This window comes from Panthera uncia (assembly GCF_023721935.1).
Source record: "Panthera uncia isolate 11264 chromosome A1 unlocalized genomic scaffold, Puncia_PCG_1.0 HiC_scaffold_16, whole genome shotgun sequence".
NCBI lineage: Eukaryota > Metazoa > Chordata > Mammalia > Carnivora > Felidae > Panthera > Panthera uncia.
Window position 1 is genome coordinate 26768239 of NW_026057576.1, and position 24694 is coordinate 26792932.

Consider the following 24694-nt stretch of genomic DNA (forward strand, 5'->3'; position numbering starts at 1 on the left):
AGCTTGGCTGCCTTCCTCTGAGCTCTGGAACTTTGGGTAAGTAACATTTTCTCCATCTGGTTCCCTGTCTATTACGGAGATGAATTCTTTCAAATTGGTTCCTTTTAACTCCTCATCCTTGAGCAAAATCACATTTGCCATTAGAAAGAAGAGGCAAATCCTGGTGGTGGCCATCAGCAAAGCCACAATGCTCTGGGGTGGGGTGGGGAGCAGAGAGGGAGAGACTTCACAGGGAGGGAAGGTATAAGAGGGCGCATAACAGCCTGTCCTGATCACAGTATAGTCTCATGAAAGTAAACAGCCAACACAAACACAGCATTCTTAATTGGATTCAAATATGATTTCATTCATATTTCAGTGAAACAAACCCTCACTGTGTTAGGTTTATTCAACAGCACCATTGCTCATGCTTCTATTGTGGCATTAATTAATTCTAGTTTAGTTATGGTTTGGTTTTTAGATGTTTATGTCCTTCCTGAAGTCTGTGTATAGCTGTATTGGGTTGAATAGTTTCACCTAAAAATTCACATCCACCCAGAATCTGTGAATGTGACCTTATCTGGAAATACGGTATTTGCAAAGTAATCAAGGTGAGATGAGGTCATGCCGTGTTAGGGTAGGAACTAAATCCAATGACTGGTGTCCTAATGAAGAAAGGATGGTTGTGAGACACACAAGAAGAAGATCCATGTGACAATAGAAGCAGAGATTGAAGCAATGCATCTACAAGTCAAGGAACGGGACTGCTGAACCCATCAGAATCCTAAGGAAGGATTCTTCCCTAAAACCTTCCGAGTGAGCATGGCCTTACCAACACCTCGATTGCAGATATCCAGCCTCCAGAACTGTGAGAGAACAAATTTCTGTTGTTTTAAGCCACTCGGGTTGTGCAGTTGTTACCTATTGCCGCCCTAGAAAATTAATTTCGTATCTATCCTAGTGTCGCTTATAATGCATTGTGCAGGGCTTTGCTCCATGTGGCCATGCATGGCAGCTAGACAAAAAAGACAACATATGTGCTTGGGGGGGGGTGCCACGGTGGCTCAGTTGGTTAAGTGACTTCAACTAAGGTCACGATCTCCCGGTTCGTGGGTTCAGGCCCCACGTGGGGCTCTGTGCTGACAGCTCAGAACCTGGAACTTGCTTCAGATTCTGTGTCTCCCTCTCTCTCTCCGCCCCTCCCCAACTCATGCTCTGTCTCTGTCTCTCTCTCTCTCAAAAATAAATTAACGTTAAAATTTTTTTTTCAACGTGCTTGACTCTGGGGACTAAGTGTGTAGCAAATGGGGTGGGAAGACAATACTGGTGACCCCTATTTGTTGAGTCCCTCGCATGTGCCAATCCTCACAACTTGTCAACACAGGTAGGTCGACTCCTACTTCACAAGGTAAAAAACTGAAATCCAAATGGTGGCCACCTGCCCAAGGTTATCAGGCAGCAGAGGGTAGATTCCAATCCTGGGTCCGGCCGACACCCAATTTGCAATCTTTCTTCCAAAAGATGTGTACATTTCATGAGGAACTTCCATTCCACCAACATAAGATTATTAAGTTCAGGCCTTTGAAAAAACGAAGCTTCTGCAGAATCCACAGAAAAAGGAAAAAAAGTAGGCTTTGCCCAAGAGAGTGACATACCATGATTTTAAGGCCCTCATAAGAGAGTTTAAACTATCAATTTTTTTCAGGGGAAATTACTGTCTCTGAAGCCGGCCCTGATCCTCAGGTTCTTAGTTCTGGATGCTACTAATGGAGTAAGTAACTACTAGCTCATTCCTTTGCCCAAAGGAAAGGACACCTCTTTCAGTTTTCAAAACAGAAGAGTCTACAGGATTTCTCTATAAACACCGAAAGCCAGTTGCAATATGAATAACATTATAACTGGTCCTCATCTGATAAGATCACAGGGCTGTCACTACTCATAGCTGGAGTACTGGTCAAGACGCTGACCGGCTCCTGTAAAGAAAATCCTTCAGCAAAGGAGAGGGGAGGGGAGGCGGGTAAATGATTAGGAAATAGAATTTTTAAATTACGAGAGTAGAGGTATCATCAAAGTGTTACTAATCAGAAGGATAGATTTCTGTTCCATAGCTAAAGTCTGGCACTCGCTGTGTACAAATTTTTTATTGTAAGAAGTGACACAAGCCTAAATCATCATAATGGGAATCAATAATTAGCATTTATAAATGCAGCTTCTGGGAAACGTATTTCAGTTTCCTAGCAGAGAAGCCAGAGCATCGATTAGCGAAGCCAAAAGTGAGGCTGACACATGCTTGGCCTGCCCCGAATGACCCTACAGACTAAATGTGGAACGGCAGGTTGAGTCAGAGCTGTGTCCCCCAAAGTGTACCAGTGTAACCCCAAATCAACAAGTAGACCCAGAGAGACAGGATGAGGCTTGAGGTGCTCAGGTTTCCCCCTAAGTCACTGGGAAGGGGCCGTCTTCCCTGGATACGTTTCTAGGCGGGCCTAATGGAAATGCAGGAGCCAAAAGGAAGCGGGAGGGGAGTGAGGAAAGCAGCTTCACGGAACAGGAGCTGCCTCACACGTAGTGTTTTGGAAAGACGCAAGTGTGCGTGAGTCTGGTGGGTTTGGAGAAGCCGACTCACAAAGACAGACGCCTTTAAAATTCACATGCGTTCCCTCCTTCAGATTTGGCGTGTGTTAGAAAGATGATTGACGTGGGATATCTGCAACGAGCACACAATCCCACTTGCCAGAGCGTCCGGTGTGTGTGTTGGTTTCCTGACGTGATTTTGTCAGTCCTCAGCGCATTCACTTCGTCGCTGCTGAGTGTTGACAGGCTCTGCTTCCATCTCAGTCAGATGCGGCAGCCTCCTTATTCCTCGAGGGCCACTAGAGAAACGGAACGTTCCTCTGAGGCGAGGGCCGGGGATTCGAGGCGAAAAGAGAAAGATGAAAACACGTAAGAAGGATGGAAATGGGAAAAGGGGTGAGTGAGAAGACAATACAGCAGTAAAATAGTGTGTGAGGGGAAGTCGGGTATTGAGTCCTGCATTTCAGATCCCGGAAAGCCTTGAGCATCACTAGAAAAGAGGAAAAGCCTTTTCTATCCCTCCACACCCTTGGCACAGCCCCTTGTTACAGCTTACTCCTTCAAGGCACAGGCCAGTTTACACCAACATTTCATTAAGTCATAGGTTCATTCCAGCAGAGCTCTAACAATCCCTACCAGGTTGTTAACATATGCAAGTTCACCGTTACAGTCAGGCTGAATTTTCGAGGTTTTCTATAAAGGATCTCCCTTAGCATTGCAGACCATCCGCCACGTTAGTTCCCCAGTCTGGCTGGTGCCACCATGTATTGTCGCACAAGATCCTGGGTTCTTTCCAACCCTAGACTTTGGGTTTTAGCTCATCTTTGAGAGATTGCACGTCAGTTGCCTCTAAATTAAAAACGGTAATGGATATCCTACTCTATATTCACTTTCGGAACCTTTCAGCCCACGTACTATCCAGCCCAATTTGATTTCTGTAACTTCTGTGATTCCCAGGATTGGGTTCAATGGCCATTTCTCTGATACCACAGCGTGCTCTACGGGTCCATGCCCTGGAGCTCACCTCCCACACTCTTATGAGGCTCCTCCCCGCTAGAAGGGAAACTTCTCAAGGGCGGGAAGAATGCTGTAGAATCCTCAGTGCCTGATACAGTGCCTAGCACATAGTTAGTGCTCCGTAAATAATGTGGAACAAATGAACGTTATTCACCTGTGCAAATGACAGAATCACATCATAAGAGCCAGGGCAGCTAATTAGGTTCTTTATATATCAACATTTTGTGTCCGTGGAGAGTGGAGAAATTCCGATTGCACATCATTTTTCCTTAAAGCAAGGCTTAGCGATTGGGATATGCATCACTGAAATCATATTTTGTGCCAATCTACTTCAGATTTCCTGATAGGTTTAAAACAATAGGTGTATTTTGGACAATGATTGAGTGGTACAATCATAGCTTTGCTGTTTTCAATGTACAATTTCTTCTTTAGCATCTGCTATTTCTTTCCTCTTTCCATTCTTCACAACCATCAAGAAACATGTATCAGCAAATGTCAAGTGCCTTATATTATGGTTTCCTGTGCCTTCCTAAGTTGCTTGTTTTCTTACATCTCTTTCAAGTGAGTAACCAGCAGAGTTGGGACAGCTCCCCACATAAATTTCCATGAGGTCGAGGATCTAGTCCATCGCTAATGTTTCCTCACCATGGTAAGCTATAAAATGTTCAGGGGCCCCTCCAGGTCAAATGGTTGTCCTGCAGGGCATTAGGAACTTGTGCACAATATCATTTTCTTCTCATGACATAGCATGACACAAACTGTTCTTTTTTGAGCGATGAAGCCTCTATTTTTGATCTGGCTACGTTCTTGCATACAAATCCCTTATAAATTATTTTTCAAATTCTGAGGTTCACTAATTCAATTAAATCCATTCTTAATTTTTAATTAAATCTGCATTTCTCCTGGTAACCTTTGGAAAGATGGAAGCCACAATACCATATTGGAGAGAATGGAATCATAGAGCAAGACAGACGGAAAAGAGAGGCACAGTATCACAAGGCAGGTCCTCTTATAAATTTATTTTTGTACCAAAAAAATGAACATTCAAAGGCAATGTTTTTACTGTACAATATAAAATATCATCTCCTATATTAAAAAGGGATTTTTTGCTGATAAGCCACTGATAACTTTTCCATTAAAAAAACCCCACAAAATTTACAATTTGCAGCACTTGTAGAAAAAACACCTGTTCAATAATTATATAAATACTCCTGACAGATTCCAGTAGCCCATTATGTATACTTTTTGGCAATGTCAGCTTTCTAAAGTCAATTAGCTTCTAAATTTGAAAGGTACCTGGTGGCCAACATCCTGCTTATTATTCAAGGTATCCATTTTAATTTTTTTGCACAGACTTGACAAGCCTGAAAAATCTACTAAGTTAAAAAGAATAAAGAAATATGATACAGTTGATAGTAGCAAAAAAAACCACATTTTTCCCCCTTAGCTGCAAGTTTTCCCCAGGGGATTTACAAAGTGCACCAGTTAAATATGTCTGTACATTTAAAACATTAAATATGTCAACAGCAAGACATTTTTTAAATATTTTGAATCAAATACTATGGCACAAATATAATTTACAATACTTTGCACAGAAAACATTACATCTGAAATATAACTTTAGATATCATATAAAAATACATATATTTTCTCTCCTCATTAGAAAAAGTATTTATCTGCAGGTTCCAGCATGATGTAACAATTCAAAAGAACTTAACCCTTCTGGTGATCATCCATTTGCAATGAGAGGACACCCTCTCCACTTGAGTGGCACCGTGGCGCATAACCACAGGCCAGATGCAGAGAATTAACCCCTCCCGTAGTCCGCATGAAGGCAACCATAATTGCTCCTATGGCCTAATTCTAGGAATTCGTTACAAAATTTAAAAACCTTTATGTCAGAAAGCCCTCGGACTGTAACAATCTAAGCCAACATCTCCCATTGGCTGTAAATACATGTGCTCTCTATAGTCAAAAGCATGGAAAGAGTCTTCTTGTACCATTATGGGTCATACCCCTTAGTAGTCTCACATCTATATACATCCTTCTTGGCTTGTTTAAAAAAAATTTTCCGTACCTCCTAGGAAATACATAATAACCCTCCAAAAAATGGGGCTCAATCTATATCTAGAACTTTAAAAGCCCCAAAGTATGTTGCATCTTGATCTGGATCCAGTAGTGAAGGGTTGGATACCTCGATGCTTATTTCCTCACCAGACCGTAGCTTAAAAAATCCTCCAACATTTATGGAATAAAAATGGAATTCAGAATTCCCTGACCAGTATTTGGTGCTACCTCCTTTCATCAGGGTATGAGAGCTCGGGATTTTGATGCTGGTTTTAGTGACATACACCATCAGCTGAAGATACTCTGTGGCGAGGTCTCCTGAAGTTTCATGATGTCGAAAGCAAATGTTGGCATACAGGAAATAAAAGCCATCTTGGTTAACTATTAGTTTTCCATTGCTGAAAGTCATGTTGGAGATCTTGGCCCAACCTCGGTCATGGTACCAGGAGGACAGGCTCACTTTGTGGGAACCTGAGGGGAGGAAAGGCACACGATTTAAAATCTGTCCCTCTGAGGAGAAGGACATCCTCACGATTCTATGAGGTTGGAGAAAAACAGCATAATAGTCATGGTTCCAATCGGAGAATACCTCCTCAGAATTTATTTTCTAAAAGGGCAGAGAAACATTAAGATGTGCTTAGCGCTCTCTGCTAGACACCTGAGAGAGTACAAAGACAAAAACCCAGTTTTCCTTCCCTGAAGGGGACTACAGGACATGACCGATAGGTGTGGTGTATTCAGATAAGAAGCAAGGCATATGCCCTGAGAGCCAAGGTGCAGACAGATAATTGCCACGGGAATTCAAAAGAAAGAGAGTTTGGTTCCTCCCAGAAGAATCAAGAATGACTTTGTTGAATTGCAACTGAGTCTGAGAACTTAAAATAGGTACACGAGTCAGCCAACAGAATCAGAAAGATCATTTAAGGTTGAAGACAGAGAATAAGCCAAAGGCAGTTGATACAGAAAAGCAAGAGACAAGTATAGGAAGAGAATTGCCAGACTCTGCTTGATTCCAATGGTTCCAATCCCTGTCCAAGAATAGTATATTTCCTGAACTCCATACCTTATCCACAGGAGGGTGCTAGAGTGAGCCTGAGAAGCCACTAGAGGCACTGTGGCCTCTAGGACCCACGGTAGCACTTTTTTTCTTTTTCATTGGAGGTCCCGCCTCAGGTCATCCCAGATTATAGCATCCAGAATGTAAATATCACCCCAAATGTAACTATCATTTCAAATGTCAGTATCATCCCATGGTCCCCAGTGAATCAAGACAAGACTGTAAGACTCACAAACAGTAGTAAAATAATTCCTCCAGGCTGGTAAACAGCCACCTAAACCATCGACAAAGTAAACAAAATTCAAGAAGTTTCCCATCTGAAATTATCCCATGTTTCCCTCTTCTTACTCTACTCTGTGTTCAGTCTTTTTCTCAATTAATGACTTGTCTTATAGTTTATCTCCTATGATGACTCTTAACAGAGAGAAGCAGAAAGGCAAAGTCTACTCTCTCAGTGGGAGAATTAGCTAGTATTAGACCAAGGGCTCAGACATATAGCCTGGAAAGACAAGAAAGGAATATGAAACAGAGAGAGGAGAAAAGACAGGAGCCTTGACCACATATCACTCCCACTATTAGCCAGTCCATTGGAAGGAATGTCCATATTCCCTACTAACCACCTCTCTTTTTATTCATCCACTCATCCATTCACCAATCCATTAGTTGATGAGTCATTCAATAAATATCTGTGTGGGGTCTTCTATGGAGATTCACTCTGCCCATAATAAAGAACTCTATCAAGCACTATGACCTCAAGGCATTTAGCACTACTAGTGGAGAAAATGAGAAAAAAGCAAGTAAAATAAAATAGAAAATAGAGTAGTTTCATTGATGCATATCGCGTGGCACTTGGTTGAAGTTCAGTTAAAGCATCTAACTGCCAAGTGAAAGCTGCAGAAATTAACGGTGATCAGAAGCACTCGGCCCACTGAGGGGACGAAGGAACCAGGGGACAGGGAGAATCCAATCAGATGTGGATGGGCTGAGAAAAGGAGACTGCTGTCAGCAAGGAAAACTGTTGGTGCAAAGAATGGAATGCACACAGCATGCAGAGAAGAAAGGGAGGAAAGCCGTCAGCATGAATGCGAAGGAGGACTCAAGAACAGAGAAGGGCAGGAGACAGGAAGAGAAAAATATCCTGTGATCAGGTTGAGGGACCTCGCATGACAAGCCTGGGTTTCCATGACTGATGAGGCATGCTGACGACCTTTCACCCCAGCCCCTCATCCCCCATTGGTCAGTGCCAGTATGTGCGGGACAAGAGGCTTCTCCAAATATTTAGCCTGAGCAGCCCCCTTAAGAAAGCCATGTCGTCTGGCCTCCCAAAATACTTCCCAGTGCATTTTATTCAAGCAGCTTTGAAAAAACCCATAAGCTAGCAATCAATATAAGGCAGATTCTGGGTTTTTTTCTTATGTTTAAATAAACAGAAAACAGGCCAAAAATGAGCATGCCAAGTTAAAGCCCCCTTTCTCTGAAGACCAGTAGTGGCCCAAACCAGGAGATAAATGGACTCAAGGAGCTGTTGGCTCAGCCAGAGGAGCAAATGCTGTTTTCTTAAACAGAAGCATACACTACTGCATTTCACTCAGTCACAAACTCAATAACCGTCGGAAAATAACTAGGAGTTTTGCCTTGTTTTTTGGCAATGATTTGATGCTAGGTGCCTGAAGAGAACGAAAACACGCTTGCTGTTGCCAAACAGACTTTGGCACACAGAGCAATGCAATATTTATCATATGCCGTTTAAAATGAACCGGAAAGATAAATGCAGAGTACATTCATAGCACACACAGCTGAGACGTCAGTATTAATTTGATTGCATTTGCTAATATGCAAAATAGTTTTCACTCAGAAAACTCGTGTAGCGTCAGTGTGAGGCACGCACACATGCACAGAGAGAACATTTGTTTATGAAGCAGGTACCTGGGACAGGACGGATAGTTTAGGAAAATGTGCTACAAACCAAAGAGCTGGCTTCTCAGCTTCTATGTCTACAGTCGGGAAACATCTCTCTGCGGCCCATGCTATGATAGTGGCTGCAAAATCATTACCAAAACTTGGATATTTTTTTAACTCCAAGAAAAATGAGCCTTAAATGATTTTTAGAACAAAGTGGAATATGGATAATTATTTAATAAAACTCAAATAATAATAACAACTTGCTTTCATGGAGTGCTTACTGTATGCCAGCTTCTGTAAGAGCATGCTCCGACATTGCCTCATTCAGTCTCCACAGCCACCCCACGAGGTGGATGTGATCACCATCCCCTGAAGAAGCTGATACACAAATTATTCCAATAATTTGCATGAGGTCATACAGCCAATGAGGTACAGTGGGCCTCACACCCCGGCTGTCAGACTTCAGAGCCCCTGCTATTAAAACTACATTCATCTATTTCTTACAGGAAAATAAGAACATAAGAGCTCTGAATTTACTTCTCTCTGACAAAGCCAACTGGCCACAGGGTCCTAATATGATAGACTGTAGTGTAAAAACCGTGGACTTGGGAATGAACTAGAGTGGAGTTCAACTTCCAGCCTTGTCACCACCGTGACCTGGGCAGATGTACCACACGGACCTCAGTTTCCTTGTCTGCGAAATGAATGACAATCACTCACCTTGCGTGCTTGTAGCAAGGATTGGAGATAATGAATTCAGTGAGATGCCTGGTACATAGGGTACATTGAACAAAGGTCATGATGATGATGATGGTAATGTCAACTGACGCCCTATCATAATCTTCTTTGTAACCTTTTTGATGTTCATCTATCCCAAGTAGAGTGGCCAGTGGGGATTACATGATGGAACAGCAGGGGCATTAAAGTAGATAGAGGCACAGAGCTCTGAGTTTCTTCATTTCTAAAAGATAATCAGCTTTCCAGCGCATTGAGCTAAATTCTTGCCCAGAGAAAGCGATAAGCCCTTGGAGAAAGAGGAGTATGTTTCCTTTTCTAGAGGGCTACTGCCTCTTAAATATTACTCTGTCAAGCCCCTACCTGGAACTCTGCAAGAGATACATCCATGAACTTCATGGGTTGGCAATGGGGATGTATCAGCTTTGGTTTGGGGAAATACAGATGAACGTAACAAGAGACTGTCCTTCCCAGTTGTGCAACCTCAACTGGCAGTCATTAAAAATAAGCACCCATTCTGATGATCTGAAATTGAAACGAGGACATCCATTCTGGCAGAGTTGAGAATAACTATTTCCACAATAGAGATTATCAACTGAACGCCAAATGATCTTTCTTCTGATCTAGAAGTTAAGGGCTCTCAAAATTTTAGTAACAGGACAATAATACTTTTGAGTATTCAAATGGGCTGATAAAGGACTTTTGAAATCTTTTTCAGGCTGGATGCTAATGGAACTTACCTGATGGGATGTCAGTGGCATTAATAGTGAGATGAGCAAAAGGCTGGGTATCAGGCTTGCCCCTCCTGGCCAGTTCTAGCCATGAACCTTCCATCATAGCTGGAGATGAGAGAAACCACGTTAGCCCAAAGAGTTCTGGCCCTTTATGATTTCAAATATTCATGCAGGTCCGTCCTTACCTTTCTCTGCTCTGATGTGTTGTGATCTAACTAGATGTTGTAATTCCTGAAATAAAAAGAAAAAAAAATCTTACTTGTATATTCACTCTTTCAATCAATCAGTAAGAATTTAGGACTGTTGGAAATACAATAAATTAAATTTCTTTCCTTCAAACTATGCCAGACATATATAGGCAGTGAAATTCTTTGGTGTTCTAGGTAGCTATCAAGAGAATTTCATCCCTAAGAATTATGTCTATATGCTTAAAAAATAGACCACACACATGCCATCCAATAAAATACTTCGGACGATAAGAGGAAATAAAAGACAATGTAAATTATAAAACCTGGAATAATTAAACATAATTAAGAATTTGTAGCAGGTACACAAATGAAGATGAAGTCACCCAGGAAAAAAAACAATTACCACAGAATATATAACCCTCTTAAGTCTTTAGGGAGGCTCTTTTTATATCTATTTCATTAGTGAATTCCTGTTATGACACTGAAGCTTGGCCCACAGCAAAGAGAATAATGCCCAGCTCCCAATGATTAATTTTTTATTTAAAAATATCACAGTGTATTTAAAGTACTATATGGAAGTCTAAGAGCTTTTGGAGGATCAATAGTTAAGTTTCAATACTGCCACAAAGAGGTTCAGAAACAAACCAGAAAAAGAAAGAGCACAAGTATGTAACGAGTGTAGGTAATGGTGTAACTCAATTTGAGCCCTGAGAATGAAGCATCCAACTACACACCCACCTGAATCAAGACCTCAGCTACTGTTAAATAGTAAGGTGGAGTAGGTAAAACATCAGGTTTAACTTCAAATCCCTTATCAGCCACCTACTTATACTAAGGACATTCATAGCACCTCCTCTATCATAAGGTGGGTGTTAAGATTAAATGACATAATGCATGTAGGCACTTAGCAGAGTGTCTCTGGTAATTCAAATACCTAGATACTAGAAACACTCTGGAGAGATGCCTAATTCCTCTGTTACTGGGATGACCATCCATGGTAACCTTCTCCTCAGCCCCCTGCCCCATCCCATGATGTTTAAAACATTAGCCATATAGCTTAAGTTCTTTGAGTGTCTGGAGAGAAGGGCTTTGAGATAGGTGATAGATAGATAGATAGATAGATGATAGATAGATAGACAGACAGAGGCAAACGTAACTTCAACTGTTAACAGCTCGAAGGGTTCTAGAGATAAGATAACACTGAATTGTCTCTCTGCCTTCAGGACTCCCAAGAGAGATAAGAATCTATACTTTTAAAGACCCTTGGAGAAAACAGCACAACTGTTTTCTGTTACCTAAAGAAGTCAGTCTGACTTTTACAAGGAACCATGGTTGCTCATCCAGGGCTACATTCTCCCCTTGCCTTGACCCAGAACATGCACTACAAAGCTCTGGGAGCATGGTTTGCAGGAAGTACTAAGCAAATTGTGGCAGCCCCTTTTGAGCTGTGCAATGGCCCTTACCAGACCTTCTTCTTCCCACTCCATCCAAGGTTTATTTTTCTCCCCTGCTGACCTCCAATCACCCAAGTCTCTTCTTGTGACCTTTTGATTCCCAATGGTACTCTGATTTCTGGAATTTCCTGTATTTAGTCTCCCCTGTATTTACAACAGAGATTTATATATACAAAATGTACCTTTATACATTGTGTATATTTTTATGCATATATATGCATATATATATACATATACATACACACACAATGTATCTTTATACATTTTACATATTCATACATTTATAATGGAGATATATATACTTGTACATTGTATATATATATTTTTTATATTTTATTTTATTCTTAAATATTAAATTTATTGTCAAATTGGTTTCCATACCACACCCAGTGCTCATCCCATATATTTATACATTTATAGTATAATATGTCTTTATAGATTGTGAATATCTTTATACATATGTATATGCAATGTGTCTTTACCTGATTACTATCTCTTAAAAGATTGGAATAGGAACCTTGATGACAGAGTAACAGAAATTTAAAGCTACCTTCATTTTCCCTCTAGCCCTGACCTGCCTCATCCTCAGAGGGGAGAGGGAGGAGGGAGAAAGGAAGCAAAATTAAGTGTGTCCACAAATGTCTGGTTCGTGCTTTTCTATGGAGAAAAACACACATCTTATGGAGAAAAGCATGGAGAGAACCTATATGCCAGCTCAGTAGTTCTTGGGCTTCAGCGTGCATCACAGTCTCCCAGAGGGCGTGTTGAAACAGTGTCTGACCCAGTAAGGTCTTGGGTGGGGCCTGAGAATTTGCATTTCTAACAGGTGCACTGGTGCTCCAGGCCTAAAGCCTCAATTTGAGAACAACATTCCCTCTGACATCCCAAAAGATTTCAGAGATGGGCAAATCTGAAATACGTTTGAAGCTTCAGAACCAGGCAAAGAAGCAGCAGACTAAAGCCAGTGATGAAATGGGCAGGGAAAGGTTGTTCTCTCCCACCTGGGAAAAACTCCTGCCCATTCAATCAGTGACTTCTAGGTCAGAACCATGACAGAAACTTTTCATTACAAGAAAATTCAATAACCAGCACCAGTCAGAAGCACTTTCAATGACTGCTAAAAAAAAAAAAAAAAAAAAAAAAAGCCAAAACAAAAAATTAAAAAAAAAAAAACAAACCCTAATGTGTCATGACCCAGGATGAATTAAAACTCTAGCTAGAGACCCATTAGGCAATGCTGCTTTCATGTTATATTTGTTTTTAGGTATTCAAGACTTGCAGTTCCTCTCAGAAACCCTACAAGGGAAGTTTCCATGTGAAAAGGGAGTACATGATGTGTGTAAAAGCTAAAGCTTATACATTTGTACACACAGTATATCTTTATACAAGCATATATCTTTATAGCTTTATATATATATATTCATGTGTATTTTATATATATATATATATATATATATATATATATATATTTATGTATCCTTACCTCACTCCCGATTTTTTGGACTCTAACATGAGTGTTATTTATGTGCATGGATGTCAACCATGAAGAACATTCTTCTCAGACTACTCCTTTAGGGTACCCAGGCCCCAACTCCAGCCAGTCTAACGTAACTAGTCTGATACTAATTTGGTATTTTTAAAAAGAATCTAAGTGATTTTTTTTCATGTTTATTTTTGAGCGAGTGCAAGCAGGGGAGGGGCAAACAGAGGGGGACAGAAGATCCAAAGCAGGCTCTGAGCTAACGGGGCTCGAACTCACCAACTGCAAGATCATGACCTGAGCTGAAGTCCGACACTAAACCAACTGAGCCACCCAGGGGCCCCTCCAGGTGATTCTAACATAGGGCAGGTACTGACAAACATTATTACTAATTAAGTGCTCCTGTGAATGGTTGTTTGGTGACATCTTCTCTGGTCACAGATTAATTATATTCTCACAACTTACATACATTCTGCATATTCATACTGAAAATTAAATTACCCCTTACATTTGTAGCCAACAAAGTAGTTTCCCTTGTATTGTCGTATTTGATTCTTATTAGAATCAGAGGCTGGGTAATTATCACTAACCTGATTTTTCAGACTGGGAAATGGAGGCCGAAAGAGAATAAGGACTGCCCTAATTAAGGCTGGGACTAGAACCTCTGCCTTCTGACTTCTCTTTTAGAGCTCTGTGCCCACCTCCCTTTACAAGATGGAGTCCTCAAATACACACCTGAAAGCTGGCAGAAAAGTTTCATGGGCTCATGATCAAGTTCAAAACCTGCTACCCCAAAATATAATGTCTTGGCATATTGAATATTTTTAGCTGAAGGAATTTGAGAAATGGCAGGTGCAGTAAGGACTCCCTGACCTTGTCCTTCTCTCTGAAGCAGGTCATAAGACTGTCATGAGAGAGTGCTGTCCTCATAACTGGCAGAAAGGAGCATCCTTATCTCCAAGATGTAAGGATGCCAAGAAGAATCTGAGGGAATGGGCCTCCTCAGTTTACTTAGCTCAGACCCTTTGCCCTATCACATTTTCCCACTTCACCAAACCTGGTATAAAAACCAATCAGGTTAGGGGCGCCTGGGTAGCTCAGTCGGTTGAGCATCCGACTTCGGCTCAGGTCATGATCTTGACTCAGGTCATGAGTTCGAGCCCCGTGTCAGGCTCTATGCTGACAGCTCAGAACCTGGAGCGTGCTTCTGATTCTGTGTCTCCCTCTCTCTCTGCCCCTCCCCCGCTCATGCTCTGTCTCTCTCTCTCTGTCTCTCTCTCAAAAATAAATATACATTAAAAAAATTTTTAAAAATCAGGTTAACCATTTCTTCAGGTCTTCATTTCTTTACGAAGTCTATGTTCAATAAATGTGTACGCTCTTCTCTTATTAATCTTTCTTTCATCAGTCTAATTTATGAAGTCCCAACTGGAGAACCTAAGTGTGTAGAGGGACTGACTACACCTGTCAAGAAATCCTTAGAGGGTGTTTTCCTCCCTGAAGTAGAAATTATAAAAGGAGGTTTCCCTTCCCCGGGATCTGGTGCCTAGTACCTGACAGCAACCTGGAAAACCTGACAGAAAGCTGCCTTTGTTTTTAAGTTTTTATTTATTTATTGTTGAGAGAGACAGAGAGAGAGAGAAAGAGAGATGGAGAGAGAGAATCCCACACAGTGCTGAGCCTGACATGGGGTTCGAACTCACGAACCAGATCATGACCTGAGCTGAAATCAAGAGTCAGAGGCTTATAACCGACTGAGCCACCCAGGCGTCCCAAAAAAGGAGTCTTGACATCAGGAAATATGGTCTTGGAATTCCCAGGGTCTTCAGAAAATCACTGTCTCAGACCGGGCTGAGCCATGTTCAGGGCTTGGCTGGTCAACCGCCCAAACTACAGCCTGCAGACCTTGGGCATGAGGGGCACCGTGTCTCCGGATGGAACACTGTCAAGCCCACTCCACACAGCAGGAGCCACTCGGCTTCGTCAGTTTTCTCAAGGATCAGATATTTTGCTACGTATATACCGACCACGGACCTTTCTTGAATGCCCCCTAATATTTTTAATTTTTAAGATTACAGGAAACCTTCTAAAGGAGCACTGGTACTCCAGCCCAACTGACAATTCCATTTGTTGTCTAAGCAGTGCATTTACATTTATTTTCACCCACTTTAGTCCTCTACTGCTGTCGCACTAATTAGAGTTAAAACATGCAGTTCTTTATTCCCAAACCTTATCACTCAGACATCACTTCTGGTTTCTTTGAATTCAAAAAGTTCTGATCATTTAATCCGGGGAAAACAGTACAAAGGATATCCCATCTCCTTTCCTCTAAACAAATTATTCAGATGAAAGAGATCTTTTTTAGAATGTTGTGTGTGATTTATCCTACTTTAAAGCCAGTTGTAAGTTAAAAACAAAACAAAACAAAACGCACTCTCTGGATAAACATCCAGTGCATAGTGGATCATAAAGAAGTACAGGTAGTTGAGGTACCTCCCAGCAGGAAGCAGGAAGTTTCCAAGGTGAGGAAGTCAGGCAGAGGGTCCTCCTAAGGTCTCAGGTCTTTGCTAAGAGCTACAAGAGAGAAGCCACCGTCTGCTCCCCCAGGAAGACCAGCGATCTGCCTTCTCAGAAGACAGCGTGTTTAGCATCTATTACGTGCCAGGGACGGAAAGAATGGCCCCGTGGTTTCTATCAACCATCCATGACAACTAGGATCATTACCTATAAGCTACCAAGAAAACTCACACGAATGAATGAATTTATTTTAAGGTCACGCTGTAACAAGTAGGCTTTTCAGCAAAATTATGCATTTTTAGATAAGCGTAATTTGGACCTAAATTATGATAGCTTCATTTAACCCTTCAAAACAGGACAAGAAGGAAAGCAGAACTGCTGGTAGGCAGCCAAAGAAATTGCAGCCAAGTCAGGGACGAAAGAAAGCCTCTGACATACTGCCACCTAGCGGACGCCGTCCCGCATTGACAAGCCTGGGATGCCGCAGCCAGGCTCTGCAGATTTGAAATTGCTGTCGCCCCCGCTCCAAAGTCTAAAAACAATAGAGATGAGATTTCACAACATGTTTTAATCTTCTCATTGTGGTATTTTCCTATTTAGACTGCAAAACTCAGTTTCATCTTTGCTGTCGGAGTACGTCTGAACAGACAGGAAAACAACCGATACAAAAAAAAAATTTTTTTTTAATTTCGACTTTTATTTCGCTCGTAGAGAAATGTTGTGATTTCACAATTTCTCCTCCAGGAAAGAAAGCGCACAAAGGATCGGTGTGATTGTGTAACTGTGGTCTCTAGGATTGCTTCTTTTCAGCTTCTCCCGAGCTCAAGAGCCAAGAAGCACCCAACCGAGAGTGTGGCAGGGTAAATTTGAAGAGTACAGACCGTGTCTTCAATCTGATGCAACAGGCTCTTTCAGACATCTTCTAACATATTTTAGGGTCTTTCACCAAACCTGGGGAGGTGGGAGACATCCCAGAACTGGCTCAATCTTGACAATCAAAGCCACTTAGGAGAGATTACACTCCATAAGAATAAATACAAATACCTATGAGTATTTTCAACTCCTTTGGGTAGTTAGGGGGATTTTGCTCCAGGTAATTTAAACATTTACAGCAAATGTTCAGCCCGCCTTTGAAAACTCAGTTGGACGACTGCCCCAAACAAGACTTTGAGAACATTCCAATCCGACAGTGAATGTTATCAAGTTGGTCTTATTTGCTTGATTGCAGTGTTTTATTATCTTACAAAATGATACAAGTAGATTTCAGCTCCCACCGGAGGACATTCCTAGCTTTAAAGATTCCCAGAAAAGGTCAAGTTGCTGGAGGCTGGGCTTCTCGGACTGAAAAATCCCACCTGTGCATTGTGCTGTGAATTGTGTGATCCGTGTGGTGCCTGTCAGTCAGAGCACAGAAGAAGCAATTTGTACGGCCAGATGCCTCGGAAACCACTGGCACCAGCTCGTAGCCGGGGTCTCAGGTGGCTGCCTCCCTCTGCAGTACCAGCAGCAGCTGCAGGGACATCTGGCTGGTTGAACAAGGATTTAACACCCCGTTTGCCAGATATAATACAGGGTTCATACACTTGTTAACATATGTAATGCGTTCATTTTAACATCTTAATGATACCCTTCATGTAATTCTTCTCCAACCAAGTTACAAGAATGGTGTATTCATCAGCCGAGTTAGCACATGAATACCACACATGGGTTGTTTCTGAAAATGAATAGGTTTCCTGTTCCTGCAGAGAAGTCCTGCAGGCTTCCGCCTCGCCTCGAGAAGCGCTCGGAGATCCATCCCCTTGGTGCCACCAAGTACAACTGCCTTCCTTCAAGCTTTCCTCCTTTCTCATCAGGATTACGAGAACAGCCTCCTACCTCTCTGCCAGGCTCTTGCTTTCCTCCAACTGATCTCTGCTGCTGGAGCAATCCTAAAGCACACGGAGGAGTATGTTCCCTCTCTGAACATCCCCCCCCCCGGGTGCTGCGCAGGGACGTCGGGGGCAAGCCCACAGGCCTCACCTGGGCTTACAAGGTCCCGTACGATGTCCTGGTGACCGCTCTGTGCTCTCTTGCTACTCCTCCCCGGGGCCCCCAGACCCCACCTCTGAGGCCACTCGGGACACCACCGGTGCCAGCCATGCAGAACTACTTCCAATCGGTCTCCACCGCGAGCATCCTGCCCTCCCTTCCATACAGACCTTGTCTCCAAGGGCTCTCCCAGAGAGACACGGCTCACCGTCTTATCAATAGCTCTTTATCCGTAAGGGTTTTATCGTCCATGTATTCTTGGTTTACAAGGTACAGAAAGAATACCCAGCTGTTGTGCACCAGCTAAAGAGACAGAATTAGTACGGGTGTCTCAGCCTCTTGCTTCCCCCCCCCCCCAAAGCTCACACCGACCTTCTAATCCACAGGATATGGGGGAACACGTTATACGCACCTGGATGGAGCGGGGGGGGGGGCCCTTAGTTCCTTTGAGCTGTCAGTGGTAACAACAGTCCAAAGACAGCCTCGAAGCAAAGAGCTTTAAGAGCAGGATCCCTTGAGTGTTGCCTCAATACACGTTATGAAGGGTACGGCACAGCCCATGCTCCTCACCCTTCAGGTCCCAGGACAATGGGAGAGGAGCACAGGGGAGGGGGCAGGGCAGCTCTTGACCATCCCCACTGGGGACCGGGGGAGGAGGACCGGTGAGGGGGGCAGGTACACGGGGCGTTGGGGTCACCAATCCTGAAAGGAAGGGCCATCTCTGATGTATTTGTAATTCTACATTTTGATCCCCCAAATTACTTATTTCTTAATATAAACTACTGATTTATAAAATTCACCCAGGGCCAAAGTTTACTCAACACGGATTCTATCCACAGCCCACAGCCCCGGCACCCCACCTCTTAACCGCCTCATTTGTTTGCCTCCTAACTAAATCAGCCACCACCATCCCCGTGACCACCTCTGGAAATTCTCAGCGAAGAACTTTACCAAGATGTGGGCTGGTCTCCTCCTCCCACCCGAGGACAGTCAGCGGGGGCTTGTTTCTCCCGAAAGAATTCTGCTGATTGGAAAAGACACATCTTTGCAAACAGATAATGCTCTCTCCCCACCAAAGGGCTGGCGAAGAGCGTGCCCTTGTTTTCCTAAAAGAGAGTGATGCTTTCCTGGCAGCGCACTGGCTATGCTGGGAATAGAAAATTAGTTTTTATTGTTTAACCTTCATGGTTTAAATGAGGAAGCTTCTGCTACAGTTAAAGGTCCCCTAGGGTTTTCATAAAGTTGCCTTATGACAGCAATATCAGTCTTCATAAAGAGCCCAATTTCAAAATGTCTTGCACTATGGTACTCGTTTACAAAGTTTAATCGAAGGGCCTGACAGAGTAACTGCTGTGTAGCATCTCGGGCCAACCCTGCTATTTACCATGTCTCCGCTTTCCTCTGCCACTTGAAACAATAATGCCACCTTAACACTGGCAGAGCTTTGACATTCACTGAGCCTCGTGTCCTCGGAAGAAGGCGAACCCACACAGACCCTCCCCAAAGTATCGGACGGCTAGGAATGCGACTCCGAGGGGCACAGAGGTCCCGGGCCAGCCACTGCGGACAAATAAGGCCAGGGAGGAAGGGGCGGGGTGGCCAGTCAAGGTCCTCCAGCCTCAAGGTCCTTTAACGTGTTCACGCCCCAAAGGTCGAAACTCCTCTCTGCAAGATGCAGGATAAGCATCAGGCTCAGGAGTGACCCCCGGCCCTTTGCGAATCTTCCTGAGCATGCGTAATGTGGCCAGCTTCTGGCAATATCAAACAACTAGCCATGTGATGACACTAAGAGCAGGGATGAGCAGAGCTCACTCACTTGTTCATTAAACTGGTTCTTCCTTCCACTGGGCACCTACTGTGTGCCTGTCACTGGGGAGGGAAACTAAACATCACACAGCCCCATCCTTGGAAAGTTCACGCCATGCTCCTGCAATGGATGTACTGAATGACAGGGGTGAATAACGAGGCTCTGGGCGAGCAAAGGAGAAGCTCCTCACCCAAAGGTGGGCAGGCGGGCATCAGTAGGGGCCTGCTTTAGCAAGTAAGGACTGTGCTGAAATTTGAAAGACAATCAGAGAACTAACTACACAAGAAAGGCCTGGAATAGCATGTAAAAGACTAGGCGCAAACACCCATCTTTCATTCATCCATCCATCCGGTCCACAAAGTTTATTGATGGCCGCTAGGGGCCAGGCATCCTGTGCGGTGCTGAGGATGCTGTGTTTCTGGGACAGATACCATCTGTGCCCTCACTTGCCTTGGGTCACAGCAGGGAAGTAGAGTGGGGAAGGGCACAGCTAGGTTAGGGAGCTTCTAGCATTTTACTGTGGCGGGGCCTCTGAGCACAGGCTGAGCACAGAGTGATGGGACGGTATACAAGATAATGAGGCTGGAGAGGCAGGGGTGAGAATGAGGTTTCCAGAACATAAAAGAGTTTGTGTTATGTGTCCAGCAGCTCAGACTTTATCCTGTTGGTTTCAGGGGTCCTGTAGGACTACAGGATGGGGTGGCCACTTGCAGTGACCCAGGCAAGAAACAATGACAGCGACACCTGGGTTAAGGTGACAATAACAGTGACTGGGTGGAGAGAAGTCACTGAAGGTTTTGTAAGGAGGCAGAACCCACAGGACAGGGGCGAGACGAAGAGTTGGTAATGGAGAGTGTAAGACCATCTTCTGGCTTGTGGTTGGGGTGATGGAGATGATGGTCTGGTCCTTCACCATGAAAGGGTTCGATGAGATAAGAAGCAGGTACAGACACTGAGAGGAAGAGTTCCAGAGTCCACCACAACTTGCTGATGAATATGAGCCTCATGTTTTAGAGTTATTATCATTTTTACTCCTATCAGCACCACCACCATCACCACCCAAGGTTCTCAAAAGGTAAAGATTAGGGGCGCCTGGGTGCCGCAGTCAGTTAAGCGTCCGACTTCAGCTCAGGTCACGATCTCACGGTCCGTGAGTTCGAGCCCCGCGTCGGGCTCTGGGCTGATGGCTCAGAGCCTGGAGCCTGCTTCCGATTCTGTGTCTCCCTCTCTCTCTGCCCCTCCCCCGTTCATGCTCTGTCTCTCTCTGTCTCAAAAATAAATAAACGTTAAAAAAAAAATTTAAAAAAAAATTATTATTTAAAAAGGTAAAGATTAGGGGCGACGGAAGCACCCTAGTGATGAGGAAGCTAAGTGCAAACAAAACTTTCTCGGACCCGAAATCTCAAAAAGTTCAAGCAAACCTGTGTCATCATTTTGGCTACAGACTGCTCTCTGCAACTTTCAAAACCCACCTTTTCCACCACACAGACTTGCTCCTACTTCTCAAATATAGTCACTTAAATTCACCAAAGGCTTCCCTGTACCCCAGTGGCTCTCACTTCTCCAAGAAGTTCTCACCTCTTCTTAGGATGCTATCCTGGTCCCAGGTGCTATGTCCGTTCCCACCCCGAAGCCTTCTTTTAAAGACAGGCCAGCCCTTTCCAGGGGGGATTTTCTGAAATCACAAAGTCTACTCCTGAACTACCAACACTTCTCATTTATTTTTTTAAACAAGGTCCCCAAGTGATTCTTAAGATCAGGCAGGTTTGGGAGACTGTTCTAGGGAACATCATTCTCTCCAGTTCCCCAGGTTATATTTCCCCCAGGATGAGCCACTTTGGGGGAGCAACCCAATCTATCCTTTGCCACTTCCCCTTCCAGCCAAGGACCCTCAGTTTTATTCATTTCTAAAACTGTAGCTCAAGATCCCAAGCCACAAAATGAGATGCTGTCTTCCAGGCATGTCTTTCCTTACCAACTCCACATATCTTTTCTTCCATCCTAGGGTACTTCTAGCACAAAGATAGGCCCACCTCTGCTGGTGCCACTCACTGTCATTTCCTCTTGCAAACTCTTCTACCTTTTGCCCTGGGTCTCCCTGAGATTGAGCACACCATTAGCCAATAGCCTATTGCTGGCTACAAGGCAGTAGATGGCCTTGGTTTTGTAGGAAAATTCTGTGGGTCTTACTTCAGCTTTCCCATAACAACAGCTTTCATAAATGCTAGATATGATTGGGGTCGATGGAATTGCAGTTCCCAAAACTGTTATGGTGTAGATGAAATCCCATTGGAAAACCACTACATGACTAACATCTTGATTTGGGAACACCAGTGCCCCCAAACCCCAAGTTTCCTTGTGGGTTTACAAGAAATTTTCTTGGGATACATACATACTCATATACAAAGGCAAAGTGATAATGAATGGGGTTTAATTTTTCCCCTTGCGTTTGTTATGTGTGTATTTCACGAAAAAACCAATTCAGATATAATGGCTATATAAGAACTGTCATGATTACAACTTCATAAATATTTAAGATCTACTCAAATTTTAATTGATTTCTTATGTGCTTTAATTTTAAAAGTGCAAATAGTCTTCTTATGATAATTGACATAGGAATTCTAAAGGATCACTTCTCTATTTGGAGAAAACAACCATCTAACCTGATAAACTTTTTGGCTTTAATGTTCTTGAATCCATAAAATCCACTAAAAACTGTGCAGATGACAGTCAAGGTTCATTCAAAGATCACAGATCTTTGGCATAGCTGTATATGCCTAAACAAACCTTTGAAAGTTCCTCCATAAGATGCATGCTGTTAAATCTACTTTTAAATTTCTCTCTCTCCTGGAATCCAGATAATCCTAAAGTACTTTAACTTTTAGAAAATGAAATCTTAGTCATTCAAATTTTTCATAGATTTATGTAACAAAGTCAACTCTGCTCGTAGAGTGAGCCCACTCCTGCCTAAACAGGGTTTAGTGAGTATCGGAGACTGGTCACTGTCCCTTGGAATGAAGCCTCTCCTCTTCCCAGTTATGGGAAACCCCCCTCCTCAAGCCTGGGTGCAAATGGCAACTCAGCTAGAGACGATACGGTGCAGCCTCCCTTGCAGCAAGATGTGGTCGTATGAGTAAGTTCCAGCCAACAGGATCCTGCTAGAAGTGACGGCATATAAGCTCCCAGGGACCACATTTGCCTTCTCTCTCTCCCTGGAAATATCAACAAATGGAAAAGCCAACCTGGACCAAGAGATGGCAGGTATGGAAGGTACCAGCTGAGGATGGGGGAGCCTCCCTGCTAGCCCTGGACTGCTCACCCGGATTATTGCACAAACTTCTGTCTTATTGAGTTATTGAGTGAGGGTTCTCTTTGTTACAACAATGTAGACTGTGCTACGTAACAATGAATATTTCCTTAGGGATCAAAGCACTGAAAATCCGTGGGTACACCATTCTTTTTTTTTTTAGGTTGATTTATTTATTTTGAGAGAGAGAGAGAGAGAGAGAGCATGAGCAGGGGAGGGCCAGAGAGAGAGGGAGAGAGAGAATCACAAGCAGGCTTCTCACTGTTCAGCACAGAGCCCGAGCCAGGGCTCAGTCTCACAAACCATGAGATCATGACCTGAGCTAAAGCCAAGAGTCGCACACTCAACCAACTGAACCACTCAGGCACTCCAAGGGTACACTGTTCTTAATATGAGGAAACAGTTTTATTTACACTGTGAATCTTACAGGAGATGAGACCAAATATGCACTGATACTCAGCGAATAAAGTAAGAATTCCAGGTAAGAATTAATTGTTCAATAATGGTGGTTCTGGTTTTACTCCCCATTTTCCACTAAGCTTTTGGAAGCTCAAAGTGGCTCAGTCAGTTGAGCGTCCCACTCCAGTTCAGGTCATGATCTCAGAGCTTGTGAGTTCGAGCCCCATGTTGGGCTCTGTGCTGACAGCTCAGAGCCTGGAGCGTGCTTCTGATTCTGTGTTTCCCTCTCTCTGCCCTTCCCCTGCTCATACTCTCTCTCTCTCTCTCTCTCTCTCTCTCAAAAATAAATAAACATTAAAAAAAAAGAATATGCCAACAAGATAGTTTATTGGTAGTCATTATCATCTTTGGCTTTTCTGCAATGAAATTAGAGAGTTTTATAAAATGATACTTAAATAAGAAGCCAGAGCTGTGTTTTCAGTTCACATTACAGGCCTGCCTCTAGGTAGTTTATAAGCTATGGAAAGGCAGAAACCTGAGGAAAGCATGTCTAAAGGAAGAAGCCTAGACGGAGATAATTTTCAACAAAAAATTATCTGTATTACTGTATCTGTGTTGGAGCCTTATAGCCTCTGGCTATAATATTAATAATTATCCATTATAACATTGGTTAAGACATCAGATAAATGAGAACCAGGCTACTAACACTGTGGCTTTATGAGTTGGTCGATGACCCATGTTTATTTAAAAATCTTAGCTCAGAGTTCCAGAAGTCATTTATCATTTATTTGTTCTTTCCCTTCATTCTTGAGACTACATTATGTGTGACGTAGTCAAAGGTGAGCAAAAGAGCTGCACTTCTTGTCCTGATGGAGCCTGTACCTTTGTTCCACGACCTCTAAACACTTCGGATTATATGGCTTTTTGGGGGGAAATGTCTTAATGCTCCCAAACACGGATATTTATTAATGTAAGTATTAAATAAAATAGTCCTGTATATTAGGTACATTATAGAATAGTCACAGAAATGTTTTAAAAGCTAATATTAAAAAATCCATATACATGTAGGGGGCGCCTGGGTGGCTCAGTCAGTTAAGCGTCCAACTCTTGATTTCGCTCTCCGCTCATGAGCTCGTCTCGGATCAAGCCCCACACTGTGCTCCACGCTGAGCAAGGAGTCTACTTAAGATTCTCTCTCCTTCTCTCTCTGAACCTCTCCCCCACTCATGCGCACGCTCTCTCTCTCTCTCAAAATAAATAAATAAATATTTAAAAAGAAACCTTAAAATAAATAAATAAAAAAATAAAGTCATATATGTGTAAATCTTCATGCTGCCTTCCCACATCGGGGGGTGGGGGGGGCGGGAGAGGGGTTATCTTGAATGCACTGAACACCCCACATTAATCTCTCTCCTCCATATCATTCTTTCAAATACTTTTCAAAGTAAG

General features: G+C 43.1%; 1 protein-coding gene across 1 annotated transcript in view; it reads right to left on the reverse strand.

Annotated features, from left to right (window-relative positions):
* Positions 1-4581: 4581 nt before the first annotated feature.
* TNFSF11 (TNF superfamily member 11) overlaps positions 4582-24694 on the reverse strand; it is a 32373-nt gene continuing 12260 nt past the window's right edge. Inside the window, exons 3-5 of the mRNA XM_049647000.1 lie at positions 10251-10296; positions 10072-10170; positions 4582-6108 (exon numbers count right to left, since the gene is read on the reverse strand). Of these exons, the coding sequence (XP_049502957.1) occupies positions 5687-6108; positions 10072-10170; positions 10251-10296 (567 nt within the window). The 3' untranslated portion in view covers positions 4582-5686. The remainder of the gene's footprint in view (positions 6109-10071; positions 10171-10250; positions 10297-24694) is intronic.